We start from the raw sequence: 27,173 nt of genomic DNA on the forward strand, positions 1-27,173 counted from the left end.
ACAATTGGTCCACCTCCACTTACTCTGTGTAATTAAGAGTGGGATTATATATTGGTTCTGCCAGTGATACCCAGAACCCAAGTTTTTTTTTAAACTGTGATCTCACACATCAGTAGTACATTGAATGGATGCCAGCATCTAACGGAACTGCATAGCAGGGTTCTGAAAGCACTTGGATATATCCCATGACCAGGAATTACATGGAAAAGGGCAAGACTGAGACTGGAGTTCAAATCTAATGTATTTTTTGAATACTGAACCAGGACAAGGACGAGAGGTGTTGCAAAATCATCACAGATTTTCACGGTGGTGGTGAGAGGTAAGTTCAAGCATGTGTGATGAAAAGTCTATAAATATATCTTGGGATTTAGATTTCAAAACTGGAGACAGGTGGATGTGTATTGATTTAGTGAAGGTAATTTCTTTTTAAACAGGTTTGAAAATCATTTGGACCCAAATGTATGAATTCCAATAAAACAAGTGATTACAATTAAGTGCCTGAGATAACCACTGTCACAAGAATGGATGGAATGTATATTCTTGACAGTATGACAAACAAACACATTAAAACAATTAATTGAACCAGAAGTTCAATGTCTCATATCAGAAGATCCCAGAGTTTAGATCAAAAGGAATAAGTTTCTCCTAATGGGAAATCAAGTTTGTTGAGGAGAACCAGTCATCTCAGCAGCAGTGGTTTCTCGATTATAAGAGCTTCCAAGCAGGAGAATTTGGATAAAATTATCACGTTGTCAGATTTGAAAAGCTTAACTTTGCCATAAAATTGTTCCTATGGTGCAAGTAGTATAAAATAGGGAAAGTCAATTAAGTAACAATTATGAACAAACAAACAGAGGGAGAACATTTCTGTTGCCAACCATTTCAATACATAATTTGCTTTTGTGTTCACAGTTCCATTTAGACCTGCTGCAGTGGTCCAGTGAAGCCCAAGAGAGTGAGGTTGGAGGAAGAGCACTTCATTTTCCACTGAGATATTTAACAGCCATCAGGAGTCAAGACTGCAATCAATAACTTCAGGCTAATTTGACACGTCCATAATTTCCCCATTAGTCTGTATTCTTTCCCTGTGATAATTATCCCTTTTGAATAGCATTGCCCTTCACCACAATCTTAGGCAGTGCATTCGAGATCCTAATCAATCTCTGCAAAGAATTCTCTAAGTCAGCTTTGGTTCTTTTGTCGTTTAACATAAATCAGTGTCCTCAGAATTCCTTGTTCCAGAACTCGCTTTGAAATTGTACATTTGTACGGTCTATTCTTGTTCTTTTCGCCAAAATACAGCATTTGAATTTCATCTGCCATCTATTTAATCATTCCATTAGCCCATCTCCTCTTGAATTATTTCAATGTTCTCCTCATCCTTCAAAATATTTCCAAGTTTTGTGTCATTTCACAATACTTTCAAATTCTGTGACCATTTGAAAACAAAAGCTTATAAAAGGACGTAACCAATATGATCATCTTTATAAATTCTTTCTGCATAAAATGGAAACAAAAGCACTGCTGAGAGTAACTAACCTGATTAATGCTCGGTCTTTCTTTTGCTTTTTTTCTTGAATTTGTATCTAATCCCCACAGGGAGGAAAATCTGTTCTTCCGCTTGCTTACAGATCTGGAAATCACCTGTGTTTGGTTCTTCAAAGCAGGTTCAGTACGGGCTGCCACCTAAATTAACAAAATCACACTTATTCTGAGATAGTAATAAATGCAAACTTATCATGAAACAATCAATAGGTTTTGTTCCCAAACACAGAGTGAACATTGCATAAACCAAAGTACATATTTGAGAATATATAAAGAATGTATGTTGTCGTTGCCACCTATTTCAGGCAGATTTTACAACTGCCCCTTATTAAACCTATTCAAAAAATTCTGTCTATTATTCAATGAAGGAAAGCATTCAATTAAATGTTTTGACAGGACCAGTATATCACACTCCATTACAATCAATGGATAAGTTGGCATGATGGCTCAGGGGCTACCACTGTTGCCTCACAGCACCAGGGAAACCAGGTTCAACTCCAGTCTTGAAGGACTGTAGTGATTGTGGAATTTGCACACTGCCTCTGCGTCTATGTGGGTTTCTGCTGCGTGCTCTGGTTCCTTCCCACAGTCCAAAGATGCGCAAGTTAGGTGGACTGACCATGGCAAATGTGCAGACTATGTGGGTTTGCCATGGGAAATGCAGGGTTATGACAGGAGCTGGGTCTGGGTGGGATGCCATTCAGAGGGTTGGTGCAGATTCAATGGGCCAAATGACCTCTTTCTGCACTGTAAATATGGTATGATCTAGTGGAGAAAGATCATCTCATCAAATTTGAACAGCATCAGTCTTATGAATAGTAACCTGATAACAAAGAAATTATACTTATCATATTAAAATACACTAAAATATAAAGACTAAAATAAAAATACTCAAGCCAAAGAATAAAAATATAGACGAAAAGAATTTTCAGATATAAAAATATTTTATTTTTATAATTTTTCTTCTCTCCTAAATTACTAATACTTAATGTACAGACGGTCAGTATTTATTTATTTATATACATGACCACAAGCAGCAATCATTTATGCTGTAGATGTTAATGCTCCTTTTCACCCACTGGTTTTGAAATACAACAAAAGCAGGCATATTCTAGCCTTTACACCCCTCCAGGAGAAAGTGAGGACTGCAGATGCTGGAGATCAGAGCTGAAAATGTGTTGCTGGAAAAGCGCAGCAGGTCAGGCAGCATTCGAGTAGGAGAATTGACGTTTCGGGCAAGGGCTCATGCCCGAAACATCGATTCTCCTGCTCCTTGGATGCTGCCTGACCTGCTGCGTTTTTCCAACAACACATTTTCAGCCCTTTACACCCCTCTGCCAACATATATAAACATTATCCATGAGTGGTTGGAGCACACTTTCGCATTCCAATATAATGGATCAGTTGTGTTGTTACTTAAATGGAGTGAATTTCAAAGGTTTGCATAGGGATAGGAATGGTACAGGTGGCAGCTGAAAGGATTTGGAAACACACTTACTGAGTATGGTGAAGCTATATTTTTTGATACCTGAAAATTTGAGCCAATTCAGACTTTATTTGCACACAACAAATGTATAATAAATACATTCCAGTTGGAACACGTTTTAATCTCAACTTCAGGTTTGTCTGCATCCGATTCAGAGCAAGAGGAATGACTGTTTGCAAGGACATTGACATTGTACGATGAAACTTATAAGGTAGATGTCTGTTGTTAAAGTACAACTTTGAGGCAGACTTTCCAAAGAGTGGCAACCTCATACAGATCGCCACCATTTCCCTTCTTTTTTTATGGAAGAGGGAGCCCTGAATTTGAGAGGAGATTCTGATCAGGTTTCCTTCAGAAATGTAGAGCCATTCCAACAGTTCTTTTGTTGTGCAGAAGTGAAGACGAAGACAAACCATACTCCCTTTTCACTGCAGTCAGCTTTATTCTGACATGTCAAAGGCCATAAGCCACTTTGACAACTACTGTCAAACCATAAGGTGACAGCACTGAAAAGGTAGCTTGCTAAATAGATTGGAGTAAGGTGCTCGGCGGGTAGGATGAATGGGTGCCATGTCAGTAGAGTGCCAACTGGGTAGGGGGCAAACAGAAGAGATGTCAAAGGGGGTCAAGCAACTGACATAACGTTTAGAATAAGTTACTGTGCCTGGGAGAAATTGCATCCAGTGGAGTGGGGTGGGTGACGGGTCGGAGAACTGGGGACTGACGGTGGAGGAGAAGGGTTTTCAGGTGTGTAGCAGGGGAGGTTTGGAGAGTGGGGGATGAGAGTGGAGAGGGGGAACAATATGTGCCTTTTGGGGTGGGGGGGCGCTGAGAGTCCCACAAAGTCAGCAGTCGTGGAAGGGGGCTTGGATCACTTGTGGAACTGGGAGTAGGGAAATTGGGTCTTGGAGGAGAAAGAGGGGCTCAGGTTATGAGAGGTCTTCAGGAGATGTAGTAGAAGCGTGAATGAGGCAAGCATGCATCAGCTGAATACTTACTGGAATTAGACTAAGTATTTAATGGCCTGTAGGTGACACAGTGGCTCAGTGGTTAGCACTGCTGCCTCACAGCACAAGGGTCCCAGGTTCAATTTCAGCCTCAGGCAACTGTCTGTGTGGAGTTTGTACGTTCTCCCCATGTCTGCATGGGTTTCCTCCGGGTGCGCCAGTTTCCTCCCACAGTCCAAAGATATGCAGGTTAGGTGAATTGGCCATGCTAAAATTGCCCACAGTGTTAGGTGCATTAGTCAGAGGGAAGTGGGTCTGGGTGGGTTACTCTTCGGAGGGTCAGTGTGGACTGGTTGGGCCAAAGGCCCTGTTTCCACACTGTAGGTAACCTAATGGAATCTAATCTAATCTAACTTTTTCCTGAATAATTGTTTTCTTAATTTCATTGGACCCATCAAATTCTGATTTAAATAGAGATTTTTTCAGACAATTTCAGTGGTAGGGAAATTGCTAAGAGAAAAATTCAATTCCTTTGGAGTGTGCTATGGTAGGGATTCCATAGCGTCCCTATATGCACGTCATATCTATGTGGAATAATGACCATCATGCCATTGGAAAATGTGGAAGGTGAGACATAGTTGTTCTGCTTTCTTTTAATCTCAGTTGAGGCTGGCTATTCTAAGCACCTTCTCAGAACAGAAGCTTGCTTTTCAATGTATTTTTAAAAAGATCAACATTAGAAGTCAGTTTAGAGCTATTTTCTGTCTGTGTGAACAATTGTCCTTTTTTTGTTATTTAGCAAGGATTACAATTCTGAATTGTGAAGATTGCATCTACAACTACAAGTTTTGAGCTTAACGTACACACTTCTCATGCTTAAATCCTCAAAATCTATGTACACTGCTACTTGTCTAATTTTCATACAACTCCAATAAATCACAACTGAACAGTTCTCTTCTAGTGATATTGACAGAATGCCTGGTGGCCAAATTCAGTAACTTCCTATTCTGAACCAGAGTGCACAACTTCCGGTTCTGTTGTAAAAGCTTAAATTGTCCACAGAAATTTCAATGAGTTAAATGCTTAAACATAATTGACTTTTCAGGCAATCTTAACTACTAAATGGTTGTCATAACCTAGCGACCTGCAGCTAGCCTTGAAATTTAATGATCTGAATCATTTGAAAAGCACAGTTGTACTTGCATTATTGTACATTATTGGGTTGTAGAATTACATTGATAAGCATTAAATAAAATCAAAATATGGGATAATTCTATTGGTTTTAATATACATAGTCACTGATAAGCCTTCAATTTATCTCTCAATTAATTATTATTGCTTCATTGACTAATAAAACACTCCTTCCCATGTTTTGACAGTAAAATCTAAGTATAACAAACTCACCAAGGCATGGAATGAAGACACTGAAAAAATACTTAGACGACCCATGGCTTGTTTGGTTGGCCGACTTGCAAATGCAAGAAGTCTTTTCGGATTTGGTAATTCTCCACCTTGAAGACTTGCCACATAACAACGATGTCGAAAAAGATCAATCTGAAACTGTTCTAGATTTTGCTCCCATAAATAGATCTGTTTGAACATGGGAATCAAAATAGACTCTTCATCATTACTATAACATTTGAATTGTATGTGTCATTTGTATATGAAATCTACAGGGAGTAGCTGGTAATCTCCTCAGAAACACAATGTACTATAAACAAAAGTAAAACAAAATAAACCCAATCTACTCATGGATGAAGCATTCTTATTCATCATGACTGAGGAAGATGCTTTTCTTATTCAGATTTGATCACATTCAAATTCAGAAGTAACTACATTAAAATGTCCTGCCGTCAACAAAAAACCTAAGTTAAAAAGAAATACAGCCTTTACTTCAGCAAGGCATTTGATAAGGTTCCCCATGGTAGGCTCGTTCAGAAGGTCAGGAGGAATGGGATACAGGGAAATTTAGCTGTCTGGATACAGAATTGGCTTGTCGACAGAAGACAGCGAGTGGTAGTGGAAGGAAAGTATTCTGCCTGGAAGACAGTGGTGAGTGGTGTTCCACAGGGCGCTGTTCTTGGGCCTCTACTGTTTGTAATTTTTATTAATGACTTGGATGAGGAGATTGAAGGATGGGTCAGCAAGTTTGCAGACAACACAAAGGTTGGAGGTGTCGTTGACAGTATAGAGGACTGTTGTAGGTTGCACCGTGACATTGACAGGATGCAGAGATGGGCTGAGAGGTGGCAGATGAAGTTCAACCTGGTAAATGCAAAGTGATGCATTTTGGAAGGTCGAACTTGAAAGTTGAGTACAGGATTAAAGATAGGATTCTTGGCAGTGTGGAGGAACAGTAGGACCTTGGTATGCAGGTACATAGATCCCTTAAAATGGCCACCCAAGTGGACAGGGTTGTTAAGAAAGCATATGGTGTTTTGGCTTTCATTAACAGGGGGATTGAGTTTAAGAGTTGTGAGATCTTGTCGCAGCTCTATAAAACTTTGGTTAGACCACACTTGGAATATTGCGTCCAGTTCTGGTCGCCCTATTATAGGAAAGATGTGGATGCTTTGGAGAGGGTTCAGAGAAGGTTTACCAGCATGCTGCCTGGAACGGAGGGCTTATCTTACGAAGAGAGGTTGACTGAGCTCGGACTTTTTTCACTGGAAAAAAGAAGGGGGGGACCTAATTGAGGTGTATAAGATAATGAGAGGCATAGATAGAGTTGATAGCCAGAGACTTTTTCCTCAGGGCAGAAATTGTTAACACAAGGGCTCATAGTTTTAAGCTGTTTGGCGGAAAGTATAGAGGGGATGTCAGAGGCGGGTTCTTTAGGCAGAGAGTTGAGAGAGCATGGAATGCGTTGCCAGCAGCAGTTGTGGAAGCGAGGTCATTGGGGATATTTAAGAGACTGCTGGACATGCTGGTCACAGAAATTTGAGGGCTCATACATTGGGTTTACTTTATATGAGGATCAATGGTCGGCACAACATCGTGGGCTGAAGGGCCTGTTCTGTGCTGTACTGTTCTATGTTTATCCATATTCAGCATATATAAAGTTTATAAACACACAGCTATTAATTGCCTTATGAATCAGTTTTCCTTTCAGAGGTTTATCATTTATTAGTTTTTAGCTGATTTTAACATTAGTCATGCATGTTACCAATGTTTAAAAATAAACATACAATTTCTAAAGTAGTCCTAATCTTACAACAGCTTCACTCAAATCAAAAGAAACATTAATTTCTGGGGAAGGCAATTTTTAAAATGAATCAGCCTTGCTTTTATTTATACAACTGAAGTGATATTTCAAAGTACGATTAATCTAATGCTGGCACAGGAATGTGCAATTCAAACTATTAAGATAATCCAAGCACTTCTGTGTTAATCAAAACTTTTGGATGAACATTGTTCTTTTGAAGTTGAGCCTAGAAACATAGATTATTCAGTTACTGACAGCCATCAACACGTAACAAATGAATTCCCATTTCACTGGATAAACCACTAATAAGTAATGAAGAGAACTGTTGCTGATAATTTTACTGGCAAGATTCATATGATCCTCTTTCGGTAGGACTGTAAAATTACCTCTGCATTTCATCTAACTCAATAGTTTCAACGAAGTGCAGCATATCTGAAAAAGGATACATTCAAGACCCATCTAGTCAGGTCCTTCAAGATACACACACAGGCAACTGACAGTTTTTTTTAAAAATAGGATTGCTCTGAAGAGAGCTGAAAATGTGTCGCTGGAACAGCGCAGCAGGTCAGGCAGCATCCAGGGAACAGGAGTTTCGGGCATAAACCCTTCTTCAGAAAATAGGATTGCTCTGAAGAGAGACAGATCAACCAAAAAGTAGCACAAAGAGCAAGCAGCAGGCAAAGACAAAAAGCCTCCATCAGAACAGAAGGCAAGTGACAAGACATGATTATAGCTGAGCCACTATGGATTCGAAAAAATTATCCAGGATTGAAAAAAAAAGGTTGCAATTTCAGCCAAGGAAGTCAATTAAGGTTTATTTGTCTTGATTGTATTTACTGAGGAGCAGAAATCATCTTTTACTGAAAATATTAAAGTGGGTTTCCCTTGTATTTGATTGAAAATGGAAACTGAACTATCTAAAAAAAACCTGATGTCATCCCTCTGTACATACATACATGAACCAGTTTGTCAAAACAGAAATTAACAAAAAATTCTGTAGACAAGTCCTGCAATGATGCACGCATCCACCGGCTAGCACAGCAGTAAATAGTTGAACGGTCAATCCACACTTCTATTTATAGCCTTGAAGGCAGCATTATCTGCAGTTTCCCCTCCAAGTCACACATCATCCTGACTTGGAAAAACATCCCCATCCCTTCAATGTCACAAGATCAAAATCCAGGAACTCCCTCCCGAACAACAATGTACTCACACCAATTGTACTGTACTGGTTGAAGAAGGTGGTAGTTACAGGTAAGCGAGCAATCAATGGCACTCACATCCCATGAATGAATACAGTAAAAAGCTCAAGATATGAAAACACAAACCACACCCATATTGTGGTGTCAGAATTACTCTGGCACTTAAAGCTCATCAAGGCAGCATCATATCATTAAATCAGTTTTTATTAAAGCTAAAATTCAGAGGGGATCTAATCCAATGTTATAAAATGCTGGAAGCAAATTGCTTAACTTGAATAGAATTTAACACAAGGTATAACATAAACCTTGGAAAAGTTAGCAATATTGACTAAGGACTGCCTGAATAAGGATAAAGAAAAATCTGTTATAGGGTGTAAGACAAGAAAGATCGAAGATGAGAACTTTAATTGAGCTTACCAACTAATTTTCTCTGCTTCATTCTAACACTTTAACCTGTCTCCTACTGAATTGGCTGTACAATGTTCTCACAGCTCAATCCTGATATTGTTATCAGCAGGTTTGATGACAGTGTTGTTAGCCAGTAAACTGACCTCTACCTTTCAGTCAACTCGAAATATTTCCCCCTATCTTCCCTGGACCATGAGCACATCAGGCCATTGCTTTCAGAACAGTCACAGATCTCACCTCATCTGGTTGCCCAACTCCGATTGCAAATCCTAAACAGACCAAATCCACTTCCCTCACAATCCTAAAACAGAATTGACCTGGTAGTCCTTTTGTTTTAATTGGTTCATATCACACTAAACTGATTTCTTCCTCCCTTGACTTCACCATACTCCCTTTCTCCAGTCTCTCATCACCTGCAGTCATGACTTGTCTAACACCCTCCTTCACCTCAGTTACCATATCCTCTTCATCAAGAACAGCCACTCTCCTGATACCTCCATCATCCACCAGAACAGTTTCCAGGCTTTCTATTTCTTCCTTGAATGGGAGGTTTTCATTGACCACCACCCATCCCTACCTGCTGAAATTGTTCTCTCAGTATCAATTTCTCTTCTAATTGATCTCATTTCCTTTAAATAAAATGTTCTCTTTCCAAGAAAAGCAAATTTCTGCAGGTACTAGAATTTTGAAATAAAAACAGAGTGCCACAGAAACTCAGCAGGTCTTTGTGTGTGTGGGTGTACCAGTCTTAGCTATGCCTGTCTTTTTATGGGGTACACAGAACATTTCTTATTACAGTCATACTGGGTCCTCTTCCTCGATGCTTTCCTCAGGACACTGATTAGTGTTAGTGGAAGGTCCTGCTCTTGCTGAAAATTGGAAAACTTAGTTGCGTTTGTTTCCAATTTCCACTCTTCTCTCAGTTCCGTATTCTTCATCTCTGACTCTTTCCTTTTTGTTCACTGACTTCTCTATCCCCATTTCTGGCAACAGACTATGTTCATTATAAACTCACTGACTCACACATTGACACAACTACACTTTGCAACAGGAGGACTCCATTCCATTTCCTAGTTCTACTGTCTCTGTCAATCTGCTCCAATGACACAACCATCCACAACAGCACTTGAAAAATTTTCTTTTTTCTCAACAGGGCCTTCAGAAGTTTCCACCACACTTCTCACACTTCCGCTCTCATCCATTCACCACACACTGGAAAAGTGCATTTCCTTTAGCCTCACTTTTCACCATGGCAGCCTTCTTAGAAAATAGATTTTGCCATTTGTTACCTCCAATACATCTCCCACAACCACTTTCTCTCTATGATGGTCCACTCATAAACACACTGTTCCATTCCCAGAGCACTTTGCACACAAGTACATGAAGAGTAACACCTGCCCTATGTTCAATGCGAAGCAGCAATTTACATGCAGTTCTTCTTCAACGTGATCTGCCCAATATTAGAGGGACTAAATGTAGACGGGGCTACCACTTCACAGTACAGTTCTGCTCAATTCCCAAGCACAACAATGAGCTTCCAATAGCCTGTCATTGAAATTATCTACCTTGCTCCCACACTGACATCTATGCCCTTCTTCCAATACACTGTTTCAGTGAAACTCAACATAACCTTGAGAACCAGCACATCTACGTTTCGTTCAGCACAAAGGGATTAGCACTGAGTGTATAATTTCATTCCTCTATTTATGTTACCTTTATTTTGCACATTTTAAATTTTTCTCTTTTTTTGTTTTCAGACAGCAGCACACTTGCTTTGGGCACATATTTTATTCCTTCGTTTCTCTTGTGGTGTTACTACCAATCCTCTTCATCCTTTAAGATTAATTCTTCTGTCTTTCAATCGCACCGGTCTTCCACCCAATCACAGATCTTACTTTGTCCGTCACCCATCCACCTCTTTACTCACATCCTAGTTAATCTCTAACTTGTCCCAGTTCTGATTCTGGAACATGGAATATTGTTTTGCTCTCACCACAGATGATGCTCAACCGACTGAGCATTTTGACATTTTCTGTTCGAATTTCAGATTTCCAGCATCTGCAGCATTCTGCTTTGAAAGCCCTGAAGTGATGTCCTTCTGGACAGTACAGTGTGTAAAATTGAATCTTTGGAGAGGAACTTCTAAAATACTGTTTCACAAATTAGACTTATTTTCATCTCTCCCAAGAGACTGGGAAGTTGGGGGTGGGGGGGTGGAGAGAACCGGGTAGATGGAACTAATGATGTACATCAGTCAAACAATGACAGCTTTAATTGATTATCAGTTGAAACCTTGTGGTTGGAGACGTATGCACAAATATCATGGTTACTCATGCCTCATAAAGCACAATAACTTTACCACGAAGATATGGAGGTTACTCACTTTCTGACTCAAATCTCGGAACAACAACATTTTCTAGTCTATTAAGCTTAGTTAGTATTTCATTGAGTTTGTTAAATTGAGGCAGAGTACCGACGATTCTCGTCAAAGTATCAAATGGGTGACTGAATTGAGTAGCTGTGATTGATAGCTAAAACTGAAATTTTAATGAGTTGCCCAAACTTCTAGATACAACTCCTTTCATGAACACTTACTTACATTTTTACGTAAAAATCAACAGCACAAACAGTGCCCTCTCATTACAAAAAAATTGCCATTTCCCTACTGCTCCTTCGAAAGAGCCAGGAACTCAAAGTAAGCACTGAAAGTTGTATAATTATTTCATAACCTATAGTGGTGTTAAATCTCTACCATGTTGTACTCAAAAGCCTATAGACAGGAAAATTTGGATTTTGACAAAAGTCATGACAGCTGCTTTGCCGTGGGGACTCCAGATCTTCACCTCGATTCTGCCACAGTAAAACCAATTACTCTAAGGGGGCATAGGACCCATTATTATTGGCAACATTTCACTCAGAGTGAAATGTAATGGGTCAAAATAGTGTGATGAATAGAATCATGCTCAAACTCTAAGGGAGCAAACAAATCAATGATTTGGAAATTTCTCACACAACCCTATCAGGATAGATGCAGTTTTGAAGAGGTGAGGATAAATACAGGATGAATATGGATCTTGAGTTTCTCAGCTTTGTGGAAAATACTTAACTTTACAACCTCTGATGCTTGTGATGGTATTTTAAGGTTGTTCAACCTTTTTGCATGGAGTTGCCACATTTTCCTTGCTCTCAGTATAGCAAACATTATAAAGGTTTGGCAAAATAGCTAACACGAATAAAAAAAAACCAAAGCAATAAATTGATCATTTAAATAAACAAGGAAAGAATTTTTAAAAATTAGAAAATTACTAAGCAGCACAGCAAACTAATATTACTGCTTCTTAGTTATTTTGTTCGAAACAGAACAATAGACAGATCAGGTACCAAGTCCTCACTGTGAGGAGAGGACGGGGTGGAGAGCATCTGCCTGGTTCACCCAGTTTCCAGCCTCTCTCTCAGACCATCATAGAATCCCTACAGTGTGGAAACAGGCCATTTGGCCCAATAAGTCCACACTGACCCTACAAAGAGTATCTCACCCAGATCCATTCCCCTCTATTTTCCCTGACTAATGACCCTAACCCACACATCCCTGAACAGGACAATTTAGCACGGCTGATTCACCTTACTTGACATTTTTCAAATGTGGGAGGAAACCGGAGTACCAGGAGGAAAATCACGCAAACACGGGGACAATGTGCAAACTCCACACAGATAGTGGCCCGAGGCTGGAATCGAACCCAGGTCCTTGATGTTGTGATGCTGTAGTGCTAACCAATGAGCCACCATGCCCTCCACACACGCTCAATTTTATCTCTCTCCCTCCTGCCTATATATATTGTCTCTTTATCTCTCACCTTCTTACTCTCCACCAACTTTGTCCCTCTCTCATTGGCATTCTTTCCCTCCTCTCTTCCTCGAATAGCACATGTTGTCCCTCTTTTTTTACACCTTCCTTCCACTGGAAAGATTCTCTCAAACCATCCCTCCTGCCCACATTCTGTTTCCATCTCCCACCCTCCCACTTGTGTATATACACACACTCGCATCCCAACCCACCCTCTCACTCATTCATTACACACACACACACACACACACACACACACACACACACACACACACACACACACACACACACACACACACATTTTTTTCCTCTCTCTCTCCCCTTTCTCCCAACCACATGATCTCTCTCTTGCCTCCTCTTTCACCATCTCACACACATTGTGCAATTTTGGGAGGCCTGATCTCCCATCTTGACTGCATTTCTTTAACTAGCTGGTGCCTCCTGCAAAGACAGTGCCATTTTAGTTTTGAATTGGATAAATCAGAGACCTTTCAGAAGTGAAACACAACCAGTGCTTCATGCAAGCCAGTGGAAGCATTCAGAAAATGGAACATTGAGATGAAATCTTGAGATTATCATGAACAAACCCAACAGATTTTGTGAACAAAGACAATGAAACTGTTTCGTATTTTCCCTCCACCTGTGTTATTCCTGCTTACCATTTTTCTGTGTGTAAAAGGGAGTTTTTCAGGGGTTTGCAATTTTAGTTTGTAAAGTTCACTTAATTTAGTATAATTATTTACCTATAGCTGGGATCGAATAACCTGTAATAAATAATAATTCCCTGCTCAGCAATTGGTATCCACCCCTGTCAAAAACGGTCAAGGAAAACAGTTCAGGATGAACTTTCAAGAGACACTGAAACAAGGATCCAACTTGAGGCAGAGCGCACTTGAATGAATGACACACTCTAAAAAGTACTTGCATTTTAATTTTCTGAGTTATCAATCTTAACTGTGGTACTTCATATACAATTGATATATTTCCACATGGAGAGAAAACTGCAATTGCAGAAAGAAAGCTGTTACCTGATCAAGTATGGTCTTTCGCTTTTTCGGGTCACTAACTGAAGACAACTGCATATCTCCCATTTTCTTCATTTTTTCATCCATGTCAATTTTCTGTTCAAGCTTCTTAATCTCTGACTGCAGCAGTTTAACAGTATCTTCTCTGCGATATTGTCTTGCCACTGAAGCTGCACAGGCAGAATGAATTGCAGTAATCCAGTTTTCCAGCTCTGTCTGGCTGCAGGTCTGTTCATACACAAATTGTTAAAATTTAAATATGAGCGAAAAAAGCTTGTCAACTAAATTATATTAGCTGGATTAGTGAAAACAAACTACACGTTTAAAAACAAGACTGCAATTGACAGACACCAGTCACTTGCAGAGTTACTGACCTCTATAAACATGAATGACCAGCAAGTACTAACAGTGCTCCAGCAATATCACTAGTACATCACAAAAGAATGATGACCAGTTGTTCTGGCAACTCAGTCCTAGGTTTTTTTTGCCAATTCGGAATCATTGTTGTATACAGCTGAGAAAGAAAAATAAACTTCCACCAAAATTAACCTTTCCCATGGAAAAACTGAAACATTGAGACATCAGATTAATGACAAAAAAGGTCAAGAATCTTAATATCTACAGAAGTAAGCTCTGATAAAAGAACCTACTATTCAAAAACACATGAAAATTCCTTCCTTTTGAAGCCTGCTAAACCTAGACATCGTAGGCACAAACCTCCTTTCTTTCCACTACAGTAAAAATTTCACAAACCATATGTGGCGTTGAGTACAATGGTTAACGCAACCATTGCTGAATTGACATTTGTTTCATGTAAACTGAATCAAAAATATTGACAAGAAATTATACGCACAATCGTATATGAAGACATAAAGTAAGTCACAAATAAACAAAGCCAAAGACAGCATGCAAAAGAATCAGAATTATAAAACTGCTACTTAAATTATTTGCTCATTAATATCTCCTTAAAAAACTGGATCTAGAAAGAAAGCAATAAGACAAAAGTTCTATGATGACTTAGCAACTGACAGAATTTGTAGAGGAGAGAAATAGTCACAAAAGACAGTCCAAAAATACACAAGTGTGAAAAAAGGGCAGAATTAAAACATGTATATGCAGTGTGTTACTCATGCTGTATCTTACTGGTTTGTAAGATTGAGAAGTTTGCAAGCCACTCTCATCATTAATGTATTTGCCATCAATTACCATCCTCAGACAAATGCCTTTGCATTTCAGATCACTGTATTAGAAAGAAAATAATAAAAAGTGAAAAACGTGAAATAAAATAAGCAACTTATGCGTTGGAAACAAAAGGATAACTTCTCAGATAACAAGCGATTCTGCAATGCTAGAATTTTAGACAGCTAAGGTTTTAACTAATTCTCTGCCCTAAACTGGGAAATTATTATTCAGGGATATCTAACCTTGCAGAAAGGCAGGAGGGAAGGAAAATGTGGCAGGGTAACACTGCTCATAAGAAATTAAGTCAGGGCAGTTGTGAGAGACGACCTAGGCTCAAATGAAATAGAGTCCATTTGAGTGGAGGAAACAAATAACAAGAAAAGGAAGACATCGGTAGAAATAGTGCAAAGACCCCAAAACAGTAGCTACTCTGTAGGAAAGACGACAACTCAAATAATTGGAGCATGCATAAAGAATACAGCAATAATTATGGGTGACCTTAATCTTGACGCTGATTGGGTTAATCAAATTGGAAAGGAAGCTATGACAACAAATTCATAATGGACACTAGAGCTAGTTTCTGAGTGGAAAGGCAGGCTGAGAGAAGGATACAAAAATTTACAGCAAGGTGTTGATAGGATAAGTGGGAGTAAGTTGACAAATGGAATATAATGTGGGGAAATGTGAAGTTGTTCAGTTTGGAAGGGAGAACAAAAGAACATTTGTTTAAATGAAGAAAAGCTGCAGATATCTGCAACACAAAGGGACTGGAGGATACTTGTGCACAAAACACAAAGCTTGTGTACTGATGCAGAAGGTAATCAAAAGGCTAATGGAATGTTGGCCCTTATTTCAAGGAGTATAAGAATAGGGAAGCCTTATTGCAATTGTACAAGGTGCAGATGATTTCAATCTGGATGCTGAGCAGTTTGGTCCCCTTAATTAAGGAAGGTGGGGAACATGTCCACCACTCTGCCCTCATCAATCATCTTCGTTACCTCTTTAATAAACTCAATCAAGTTAGTGAGGCAATATTTCCCACACAACGCAGTGTTGACTATCCCTAATCAGTCCTTGCCTTCCCAAATACATGTAAATCCTGTCCCTCCGAATTCCCTCCAACAAGCTGCCCTCCACTGATGTCAGGCTCACCGGTGCAGAGTTCCCTGGCTCTTCCTTACCACCTTTCTTAAATACTGACACGATGTTAGCCAACTTCCAGTCTTCTGGCACCTCAGCTGTGGCTATCGATGATATAAATATCTCACTTCCCCAGCTTCCTTCAGAATTCTAGGGTAGACTTGATCAGGATCTGGGGATTTCTGCACCATAATGTATTTCAAGACATTCAGAACCACCACCTTGTAATATGAACTTCAATAAGGCGTTCGACAAGGTTCCTCATGGTAGACTGGTTAGCAAGGTTAGATCATACAGAACATGGGGAGAACGAGCCAACTGGATACAGAACTGGCTTGAAGGTAGAAGGCAGAGGGTGGTAGGGAGGGTACCACATGAGACATTACATCAGATGACTAAAATCTTGGCTAAAAAAGAGAAACCTGGTGGCAGTCTTAAATGTAGGAAGTGATACAGAAAGGTTGGGAGATGTCGGCAGGAAACCCCAAAGCTTAGGACCAAAGTATGTGAAGGCAAAGCCCACAATGGTGGAGTGACAAAAACAACAAAAATGGGGTGAGTACGAACTTATTGCCAAGTGGACCTGCAGTATTTGGATTTTCCACTTGCTTGAATCATGCCCTTTCCCCAATTGGCAAAAACAGAATCTGTTGGAAATGAGATTCGGACTTCCACATCATGTTTAAAAATTTGCAATGTCTTTATGATTCAAAATCCTGGCCATGGTCTCCAAATCCCAGGGAGGAGTTCGAAATGTCAGGCTTTGTAAATGGTTAAACTTCAAATTGGGCATTTAATTTCTAAATAGAATGGAGTTGCAGATCCAAATGACAGTTAATTGGAATTTCTCCCTGGATTCAATCTAGAAGTGATTAACACGGTGATAGAAATAGGCTTTGAGAAGAGTCTCAAGTCCCAGTAGCAAGCCATTACAGTCCTGGCTTACCGATTTCTCAAGACAATCCTGAGCCTCACACGGAGGTAAATCTGCAATAAACTGAGAAGCAAGAGAGAGCAGACAGTGAGATTGTGCAGCCAGACTGTATTGTTTAACATAAAGAATGCAGACAGATGTCCACTCCTGGATTGCAACAACGATATTTGTGTGGATTTAAGTGTGAACAGAAGTTTCAGTGAAACAGTAATCTTTAGGAAAACCCTCACCATGAAATTCAGTTCAGGGATTAGAGGTTATGCAGCTGAAAATGGAAATTGATTCCTGGTCCCTGGACAACAAAGTGACCATTTAAGGGACAGAGTGAATTACACCACTTGGACTAATTTAAAAGTTAGAAATTTCAAAAGCTTAAATTACCATATTCAGAAGTCAGACTCCAGTTTCAATTCTACCCCAAGAGTGACACCACAAGAACACACATTTTGTCATTAATAGGTATTCAAATTTTTGAAAAACGCTCACATTGTTTTAAAATTACGTATAAGCTGATAGCAAGCTATGATTTATTGTGATGTTAATGATAGAGGGAAGCATATCATTTCACTTTCTGGCAATTCACAAGTGACATCCAAACTTCTCACCACAAATTTGCTTTTTGTTTTGAAAAAAAAGTACACTTATAACAGCATTAACTAGCTGTTATTTTCACAGCAAATTGTGGGCCTTTAAAATTTGTAAAAATGCTGAGCAGGACCAAACAAGAGTCATTGCTTTCTTTGAACAAGTTTCAAGTGAACTAGATTCTGGACAATGGGCACAGGTCAAGGCTACGCATTTCTTCCCTGACTCAAACTAATAGTGAGGATGGATATGCTGATGACTCCAACAATTGAAAAAAAAACTTCCATGAGAGGTAATGATCAAATTTGCTTGATTTTTAAAGCAACATCACACTCAGCATACAGACAGCATTAAGCTTTTGCTGGCCAGGCTCCCTCCTGGCTAAAGTTTTTCTTCTCAGTTCTGTGCAGTATATCGGACAGTCTTGTTTTGTTATTTATTAATGTTAATTAGGAACAAAAGCTGACTTTGTTGTTTTAAATCCAAGCTGTTGTTTTTCTCTAAATGGCAGTCATAGAGTCAGTCATACAGCATGGAAACAGACCTTTCGGTCCAACTCGTCCATGCCAACCAAGTTTTCCAAACTAAAGTAGTCCTATTAGCCTCCATTTGGCCCATATCCCTCTAAACCTCTCCTACTTATTAACCTTTCTTTTAAATGTGGAAACTGAACCTGCATCTACCATTTCCTGGAACATAGCAAAGTACAGCACAGAACAGGCCCTTCGGTCTACTATGTTGTGCCGAGGATTAATCCTAATCTAAAATAAAATAACCTAACCTATGCATCCCTCAATTCACTGCTGTCCACGTGCATGTCCAGCAGTCATTTAAATGTCCCGAATGATACTGGTCCCACCACCACCGCTGGCAACACATTCCAAGTGTTCACAACTCTCAGCGTAAAAAACCTATGTCTCCTCTATACCTTCTCCCTAACACCTTAAAGCTATAACCCCTCTTGGCGGTCAATGCTGCTTTGGCAGCCCTTCCTCTGGCAGTCCAGTCCACATATGAATTACCCCCTGTAAAAAATAAGTTGCCACTCAGGTCTTTTGAAATTTTTTTCCTCTCACCTTAAAAGTATGCTCCATACGTTTGAACTCCCCTTCCATTGAGAAAAGACCTTTGTTATTCACTTTTTCTATGCCCCTCATGATTTTACAGATTTAAGGTCACCCCTCAACCTCCTACACTCCAATGAAAAGTTCCAGCCTATCCAGCCCCTCCTTATAACTCAAACCCTTCAGTCACACCAACATGCTGGTAATTTTTTTCTGAACTCTCTCTAATTTAGTAATATGCTTCCTATAGTAGGGTGACCAGAGCTGTATACAGTACTCCAAAACTGTCCTCAGCAATATCCTGTACAACTTCAATATAATGTCACAACTCTTAAAGTCAATGGTCTGAGCAATGAAGGCAAGCACATTAAATGCCTTCTTAACCACCCGGTCTACCTCGGATGCAACTTTCAAAGAACCATGTACCTGAAACCCTAGATCTCTGTGTTGAACAACATTATCCAGGGCCCTACTATTAACTGTGTAAATACTGACCTGGTTTGTTCTACCATAATGCAATACCTTGCATTTATCAAAATTAAACTTCAGCTGCTAATCCTCAGCCCATTGTCTCAAGATGCCTTGCAATTTCAGTTAGACTCGTTCATTGTCCACTATACCACAAACGTTAGTGTCATCTGCAAACTTACTAACTACGTTTCCTAAATTCTCATCCAAATTTTTATTTAGATGAGAAACTACAGTGGATCCAGCACCGATCATTGCGGAGCATCATTGGTCACAGGCCTTCAGTCTGAAAAACAATCCTCCATTACCACCCTCTCCTACTGTCAAACCAATTCTGTATCCATTTCCTTCACACCAATGAACTGAGAGCATCATGTAATGCTGTGATTCAGTCTTTTTAATTATGTTTATGTTTACAACAGGTAACTTCAACATTTGTCTGTAGCTATTCAATATTCAATATTAAAATCATGTTTTTGAAGCAGTAAATTGTGTTATTCAAATAACTGAAGGAGGAAGCTATATGGACCGGTAAAGAAAAAGATACACATCCTTTTAAATGGATTTCTCAGAAATGAAGTCTGTAACAACAAATTTTGAAAGAATAAATTGTTTTGAAATCAAACGGTGTTAACTTGACGGAGTGCTAGATAATGCAGTCATGAAAAGAAGCTTATATGTTGGAAACCTGAAATATGTACACTGCAGGTCTGTCAACATCTGGTTAAATGTTTAAGGTTCAAGATGAAAACAATTCTGATGAAGAACTCAGTCCCAATACACCCGTACAGTCAACCAACTTTTCACTTTACATGCTGAATAATCTACTCTACAGTTAAGCATTATCCATCTATAATACAGAAACAGCCGAGAGGCTATTTTTAACAATGATGTGGAGGTGCCGGAGTTGGACTGTGGTGGACAAAGGCAGAAGTCACACAATACCAGGTTATAGTCCAACCTGTTAGAGCTCTCCAAAAGCTTGATTTTAACAAGTTGGTCACTCAACACAAATTACTTATAAGGTATAAGATGCATAAAAATGGTTTGATGAGGCATTCTGCATGTAATAGCAATTATTGTGCAACCTACTCAGCAAACTCCATCAGACTATATAAATTGTGAAAGTCCAGATTCAAAGATCATTAACTATTTGTGAATTTTTGCTTCAACAATCCAGAATTACAAATTGGACAAGCGCAAGTTTGACTCCCGCAGAAGTCATTCATTAACGTATATTGTGGTCCCTCTCATAGCATGCATAAAACTGCAGCTGCACTTTTATTGAAATAAAAAGTGATTTACACTCCACTTAAAAGTTATTTTGGATGCATATGCAAATATTGTTGAAGTTGCCATCAAGTAAGTGGAGCTGCAGACAAGAATCTGAAAACTCAGTTCAAGAATCATGAACATGACGACAACAGTGTGATGATTTTGCAAAATCACTGGTTCCTCATGCAATCTGCATTGACTATCCAAGTTGGGAAGTTAAATCATTCAGAGTTGAAAAGGGTGGCACTGGAAAATCACAGCAGGTCAGGCAACATCCAAGGAGCAGGAGAGTCGATGTTCCAGACATGAGCCCTTCATCAGGAATGAGGAGGGGGGAGAGGGATGAGAGATAAATGGTTTGGGGGGGGTGGGGGTCCTGATGGCCGGGAGGGTGGAAAGTAGCTGGGAAGGCAATAAGTGGATGCAGGTGAGGGTACCTGTGATAGGTCAGTGGGGATTGTGGATTGGATAGGTGGGAAGGAACATGGACAGGTAGGACAGGTCAAGAAGGTGGCGCTGATGTTGGAAGTAGGATCCGGGATGAGGTGGGGAATGGGAGATTTGGAAACTGATGAAATTGATTTTGATGCAGTGTGGTTGAAGGGTCTTGAGGAAGATGAGGCGTTCTTCCTTCAATTGGTAGGCTGCTTCGATTGTGGTTGTGGAGACCCAGGAATTGCATGTCCTTGGGGGAGTGGAAGGAGGAGTTGAAGTGGTTGGCTAGAGGGCAGTGGGGCTGTTTGGTGCATTAGGACCAGATACGTTCCCTGAAACACTCCGCAAGTTAGCATCCTGTTTCCCCGATGTAGAGGAGACCATATAGAGATCAACAGACACAGGAGGTGGTGTGTGGATGTGCAGGAAAATCTTTGCCAGATGTGAAAACATCCTTTGGGGCCTTGGACGGAGATGAGGGTGCAGGTTTTACACCTCGTGCGCAGCAAGGGAGGGTGCAGGGTGTGGATTGCTGGAGAGCATGGATCTAAGAGGGAGTCATGGAGGGAATGGTCTCTGTGGAACTCTGCAGTGCATCTTGCAGATAGTGGTGGGGAGGCAAATATATCTTTGGTGGGTGTGGTTTGGCTGGAGATGGCTGAAATGGCAGAGAATGACATGCTGCATCCAGAGATTGCGCTGGAGAGCATTGATAATCACTTGGGAGGGGAAATTGTGGTCCTTGAAATAGCAGGTGATCTGGGATGTCCTGGAAAGGAATTGGTCCTCCTGGGACCAGATACAGCAGAGGTGGAGGAATTGAGAGTAAAGGATCATGTTTTTACAGGGGTGAGGGGGTGGGAAGAGATGTAGTCCAGGTAGCTGTGGGAGTCGGAGGGTTTAAAATAGATGTGTGTGTTGAGTTAGTTGCTGGAGTGGTTCAGGAAGGGGAGGGAGATGTCAGAGATGGTCCATGTGAACTTAAGGCCAGGGTGGAAGGTGTTAGTCAAGTTGATGAACTGTTCAACCTTCTTGTGGGAACACAAGGGGGCGCCGACACAGTCATCAATGTAGCAGAAGAGAAGGTAGGGGATAGTGGCAGTGTGAATGCGAAAGATGGACTATTCCACGTAACCTAGGGAGAGGCAGGCATAGTGGGGGCTCATGCGGGTGCTGATGGCTACCCCTTTAGTCTGAAAGAAGTGCAAGGATTCAAAGGAGAAGTTGTTGAGGGTTCCACCAATCAAATGGAGTGTGTCAGTGGAGGGGTCCTGATTAGGTCGACAGCAGAGGAAGAAACAGAGGGCTTGGAGGCCTTCATCATGGTGGATGAATGTGTACAGTGACTGGATGCCCATGGTGAAGATGAGGCGTTGCGGGCCGGGGAAACAAAAATCATGGGAGGTGGTGGAGGGCATGGGTTGTGTCCCAAATATATGTGGGGAGTTCCTGGACCAAGGGGGACAAGACAATGTTGAGAAATGGGGAGATAAGTTCGGTGAGGCAGGAGCAGGTGGATACAACAGGTTGACTGCGGCAGTCAGTCTATCATAATTACCTCCCCACCTGCATCCACCTATCACCTTCCCAGCCCCACCCCAACCCCCCCATTTATCTCTCAGCCCCCTTCCCTCTCCACATTCCTGATGAAGGGCCTGTGCCCGAAATGTCGACTCTCCTGCTCCTCAGATGCTGCCTGACCTTCTGTGCTTTTCCAGCGTCACACTTTTCAACTCTGACTTTCCACCAACTACAGTCCTCACTTTCTTCAAGTTAGATCATTCAATCAAGTGAAACACGGCTAAGAGGAGCAATGTTTACTTAAACCTAGATGCAACTTTATAGCTGATATTAAAGGCTTCTTTAGAGACCAATGGACCCAATTAAGACAATTAAAATGAAAACACCTTGATATCTTAAAATTTTCCTCGATATAGAACTTAGTCATAGAGTCATAAACCAACTTGCTTCATTTTAAATTATTTTAAAATTAATTTGTGGGACTTGGGCATCGCTGGCTGGCCAGCATTGATAGCCCATTTGCCCTCGAGAAGGTGATGGTGAGCTGCCTTCTTGAATCGCAGAAGTCAACACTGTTGACCCACAATGCCAGGAGGGAGGGAATTCCAGGATTTTGACCCAGTAATTGTGAAGGAGCGGCAGTATATATCTAAGTCATAGTGGTGAGTGGCTTGGAGGGTAACTTGCAGATGGTGTTCCCAAGTACCTGCTGCCCTTGTCCTTCTAGGTGGAAGTGACTGTTGGTTTGGAAGGTGCTGTCCAAGGTTCTTTGTTGAATATTTGCGGTGCACCTTGTTGATAGTTCACACTGCTGCTACTGAGCGCTGGTGGTGGAGGGATTGAATGTTTGTATATGTGATTCCAGTCAAGCTGCTGTGTTCTGGATGGTGTGAAGCTTCACCCATCCAGGCAAGTGGGGAATATTCCACCACACTCCTGACTTGTGCCTTGTAGATGTAGATTGGAGTGTCAGAAGGTGAGTTACTCGCTGCAGTATTCCTAATCTCTGACCTGCTCTTGTAGCCACTGTATTTTATGTGGTGAGTCCATTTGAGTTTCTGGTCAATTGTCACCCCAAGGCTGTTGACAGTGGAGGATTCAATTTTGGTGAGACAATTGAATGTCAAGGGGCAGGAGTTGATGGTCTTTGTCAGGCATTTGTGGGGTGTGATTATTACTTACCACTTATTGGTCCAAGCCTGGATATTGTCCAGATCTTGTTGTATTTTAGCACAGACTGCTTCAGTGTCTGAGGAGTTGCAAATGGTGAACACTGTGCAATCATCGGCAAACATCCCCACTTCTGACCTTATGACAGAGGGAAGTTCATGAATGAAGCAGTTGAAGATTGTTGGACCGAGGACACTACCCTGAGGGACTCCTGCAGAGAGTCCTGGAGCTGAGATGATTGACCCTCCACAACCAACTTCCTTTGTGTCTGGTGTGACTTTAACCAGCAGAGTGTTTGCCCCCTGACACCCATTGATTCCAGTATTCCCAGGGCTCCTTGATGCCATGCACGGTCAAATGCAGCCTTGATGTCAAGGGCTGTCACTCTCACCTCAGCTCTGGAATTCAGCTCTTTTGCCCATGTTTGAACCAAAGCTGTAATGAGATCAGGAACGGAGTGACACAAACTGGACATCATTGAGCAGGTGCTGCTTGATAGCACTGTCAATGACCCCTTCCATCACTTTACTGATGATGGAGAGTCACCTGATTGGGCATTAAATGGTCAGATTCGATTTGTCCTGCTTTTGCGTACAGGACATACCTGGGCAATTTCCACATTGTTGGGTTGATGCCAGTGTTATAACTACTGGAAATGCTTGGCTAGGGGAGCAGCAAGTTCAAGAGCAGACAGCTTCAGTACTATTGCCAGAATTATATCAGGGCCCATTGCCTTTGCAATATTCAATGCTGCAGCCATTCCTTGATATCAAGCAGAGTAAATCGAATTGGCTAGAGACTGGTATCTGAGATGCCAGGGACCACTGGAGGAGTCCAAGATGGATCATCTACTCGGTACTTCTGACTGAAAATTGTCGCGAATGCATCAGCCTTGTCTTTTGCACTGACGTGCTGGACTCCTCCATCATCGAGGATGGGGATACAGTGGAGCCTCCTCCTCCAGTGAGTTTTTTTTAAATCATCCACCACCATTCATGGCGAGATGGGGAAGGACTGCAGAGCTCAGATCTGATCCGTTGGTTGTGGGATCACTTAGTTCTGTCTATCACTTGATGTTTATGTCATTTGGCATGCCTCCTGTTTGGTAGCTTCACCACATTGACACCTCATTTTTTGGTATGCTTGATGCTGCTCCTGGAATGGCCTCCTGCACTGTCTACTGAATCAGGGTTGATCCCCGGACTTGATGGTAATAGTTGCGTGGGGTATATGCTAGGCCATGAGGTTGCAGATTGTACTGGAGTACAGTTCTGTCACTGTTGATGGCCCACAGCGCCTCATGGATCCCCAGTCTTTAAGCTGCTAGATTGGTTCAAAGTCTGTCCCATTTAGCACAATGATAGTGCCACACAACACGATGGAGATTATTCTCAATGTGAAGATGGGACTTAGTCTTCACAAAGGTAGTGCAGTGGTCGCTTTTACCTACACTTAGCTTAAAAATGTGTTGCTGGAAAAGCGCAGGTCAGGCAGCATCAAAGGAGAAGGAGAATCGACGTTTCGGGCATAAGCCCTTCTTCAGGAATCAGGAGGGTGTGCCAAGCAGGCTAAGATAAAAGGTAGGGAGGAGAGACTTGGGGAAGGGCGTTGGGAATGCGATAGGTGGAAGGAGGGTAAGGTGAGGCTGATAGGCCGGAGAGGGGGTGGGGGCGGAGAGGTCTGGAAGAAGATTGCAGGTCAAGAAGGCGGTGCTGAGTCTGAGGGTTGGGACTGAGCAAAGGTGGGGGATGGGGAAATGAGGAAGCTGGAGAAATCTGCATTCATCCCTCTACAAGGATCTCGGTGAGTCCCTCCCTCACTGCACCCCCTAGGTCATCTCATCTGCCCTGAAGCTCTTCAGCCACGTCCTCAAACAGACTCGCTACGACAGCCACATTTAATTGTTATTAACCACAAGGGATGAATGCAGATTTCTCCAGCTTCCTCATTCCTGAAGAAGGGCTTATGCCCGAAACGTTGATTCTCCTTCTCCTTTGATGCTGCCTGACCTGCTGCGCTTTTCCAGCAACATACTTTTAAGCTCTGATCCCCAGCATCTGTAGTCCTCACTTTCTCCTAGTCGCTGTTACCTACACTGTCAGGGACAGATGCTTCTGCAGCCAGCAGATTAATAAAGGTGGAGGTCAAGTTCATTTTTTCCTCGTTAGTTCCTTCATCACCCGCCGCAGACCCAGTCTAGCAGTTATATCCTTTCGGAACCGACCAGTTCAATCAGTAATACTGGTGCCAAACCACTCTTGGTGGTGAACATTGAAATCCCCCACCCAAAGTTCATTTTGCACCCTTGCCACCCTCGATGCTTCCTCCAAGTGCTGTTCAACATGGAGGAGTACTGATTCATCAGGTGAACGAGGACCGTACGTGGTAACCAGTAAGAGGTGTCCTTGCCCATGTTTAACCTGAAGCCATGACACATCATGGGGTCCAGAGTCGATGTCGAGGACTCCCAAGGCTACTCACCCCCAACTGTACACCCCTGTGCTTCCATCTCTGCTCGTTCTGTCCTGCTGTGGGACAGGACATATCCAGGGATGGTAATGGTTGTGTCTGGGGTGTTATCTATAAGGTATGATTCTGTAAGAATGACTATTGCTTGACTAATCTGTGAGACAGCTCCGATTAGAGTGGTGTTGGAAACGCATACAGGTCAGGCAGCATCAGAGGAGCAGGAAAATTGATATTTCGGGCAAAAGCCTTTTCTTCCCCAATGACGGGCTTTTCCGGTTCCAAGGTCGATGCCAGTGGTCCATCCAGTTTCATTTTTGTTGTGACTTTCTCACGATTGACACAACTGAGTGGCTTGCTAGGTCATTTCAGAGGGCAGCTGAGAATTAACCACATTGCTGTGGCTCTGGAATCACATGTAGGCCACACCAGGTAAGGATGGCAGATTTCCATTCCTAAAGGACATTAGTGAACCAGATGAGTTCTCCAATAATTGACAATGGTTTCATGGTCATCAGTCGACTCTTAATTCCAGATTTTTTTTATGCTCACAAGCTTTATCTTAGTTGATCAATTGCTGTTGTGAAATTTTGCTATGCACAAATTAGTTAACACATGTACCTCCACAACATTGATGACACTTCATAATTAACACGCTGCAAAACACTTTGAGATGGCCCAACATTTGTTTATCTTTCTATATTTGTAGCCTTTCTTTTGTGTCAATGAAATGAGCCTTTGCAGTGCACTGGTGTGAGGTTTTGAAGTGTAGGAGCTACAATCAGACAGTCTGGAAAGGTGGATTCTTTAAATGGTTGAAAGTTTTATCCATGGCATATATTATTGTTTTTGAAACAAGATCTCACACTAAGGAATCAGTTGGTTTACGAATAATCTGATTTTGTGTTGATTGAGTGATAGATATAAAATGCAATTTCAGTTTATAATTACTTTTATATAAAGCGGTTTTCTAGTATTCTGCTTTAAAAAAACTTCCCAGCAAAGAAAACCAACATGGCCAGACACTAAGATTGCATGACTGCTAACAGCTGAGTCACAACTGACATATGTGACATGGTAAATGAACTGAAAATGTCAATCAATCAATTAAGGCAGCTTAAAATTCCATGAATTGCTAGTGGTCTAAAAGTTTATGTAAAGAAATGAATACAAGTATTTAAAAAACACTACATTTCAGTCCAGAATCTGTTCACAATTAAGAAATTAGTTGGATAATTGTAGGTAATATAGCTGGGGGAATCTCAGACAAA

At 41.2% G+C, this 27,173-nt stretch overlaps 1 protein-coding gene across 3 annotated transcripts in view; it reads right to left on the reverse strand.

Moving 5' to 3' along the window:
- tiam1a (TIAM Rac1 associated GEF 1a) overlaps window positions 1-27,173 on the reverse strand; it is a 327,029-nt gene that overhangs the window by 160,768 nt on the left and 139,088 nt on the right. For all 3 annotated transcript variants that reach the window (XM_043700705.1, XM_043700702.1, XM_043700703.1), the window contains exons 6-8: window positions 13,666-13,890; window positions 5,383-5,568; window positions 1,540-1,686 (exon numbers count right to left, since the gene is read on the reverse strand). In XM_043700705.1, the coding sequence (XP_043556640.1) occupies window positions 1,540-1,686; window positions 5,383-5,568; window positions 13,666-13,890 (558 nt within the window). The remainder of the gene's footprint in view (window positions 1-1,539; window positions 1,687-5,382; window positions 5,569-13,665; window positions 13,891-27,173) is intronic.

Source organism: Chiloscyllium plagiosum, chromosome 12, assembly GCF_004010195.1.
Source record: "Chiloscyllium plagiosum isolate BGI_BamShark_2017 chromosome 12, ASM401019v2, whole genome shotgun sequence".
Lineage (NCBI taxonomy): Eukaryota > Metazoa > Chordata > Chondrichthyes > Orectolobiformes > Hemiscylliidae > Chiloscyllium > Chiloscyllium plagiosum.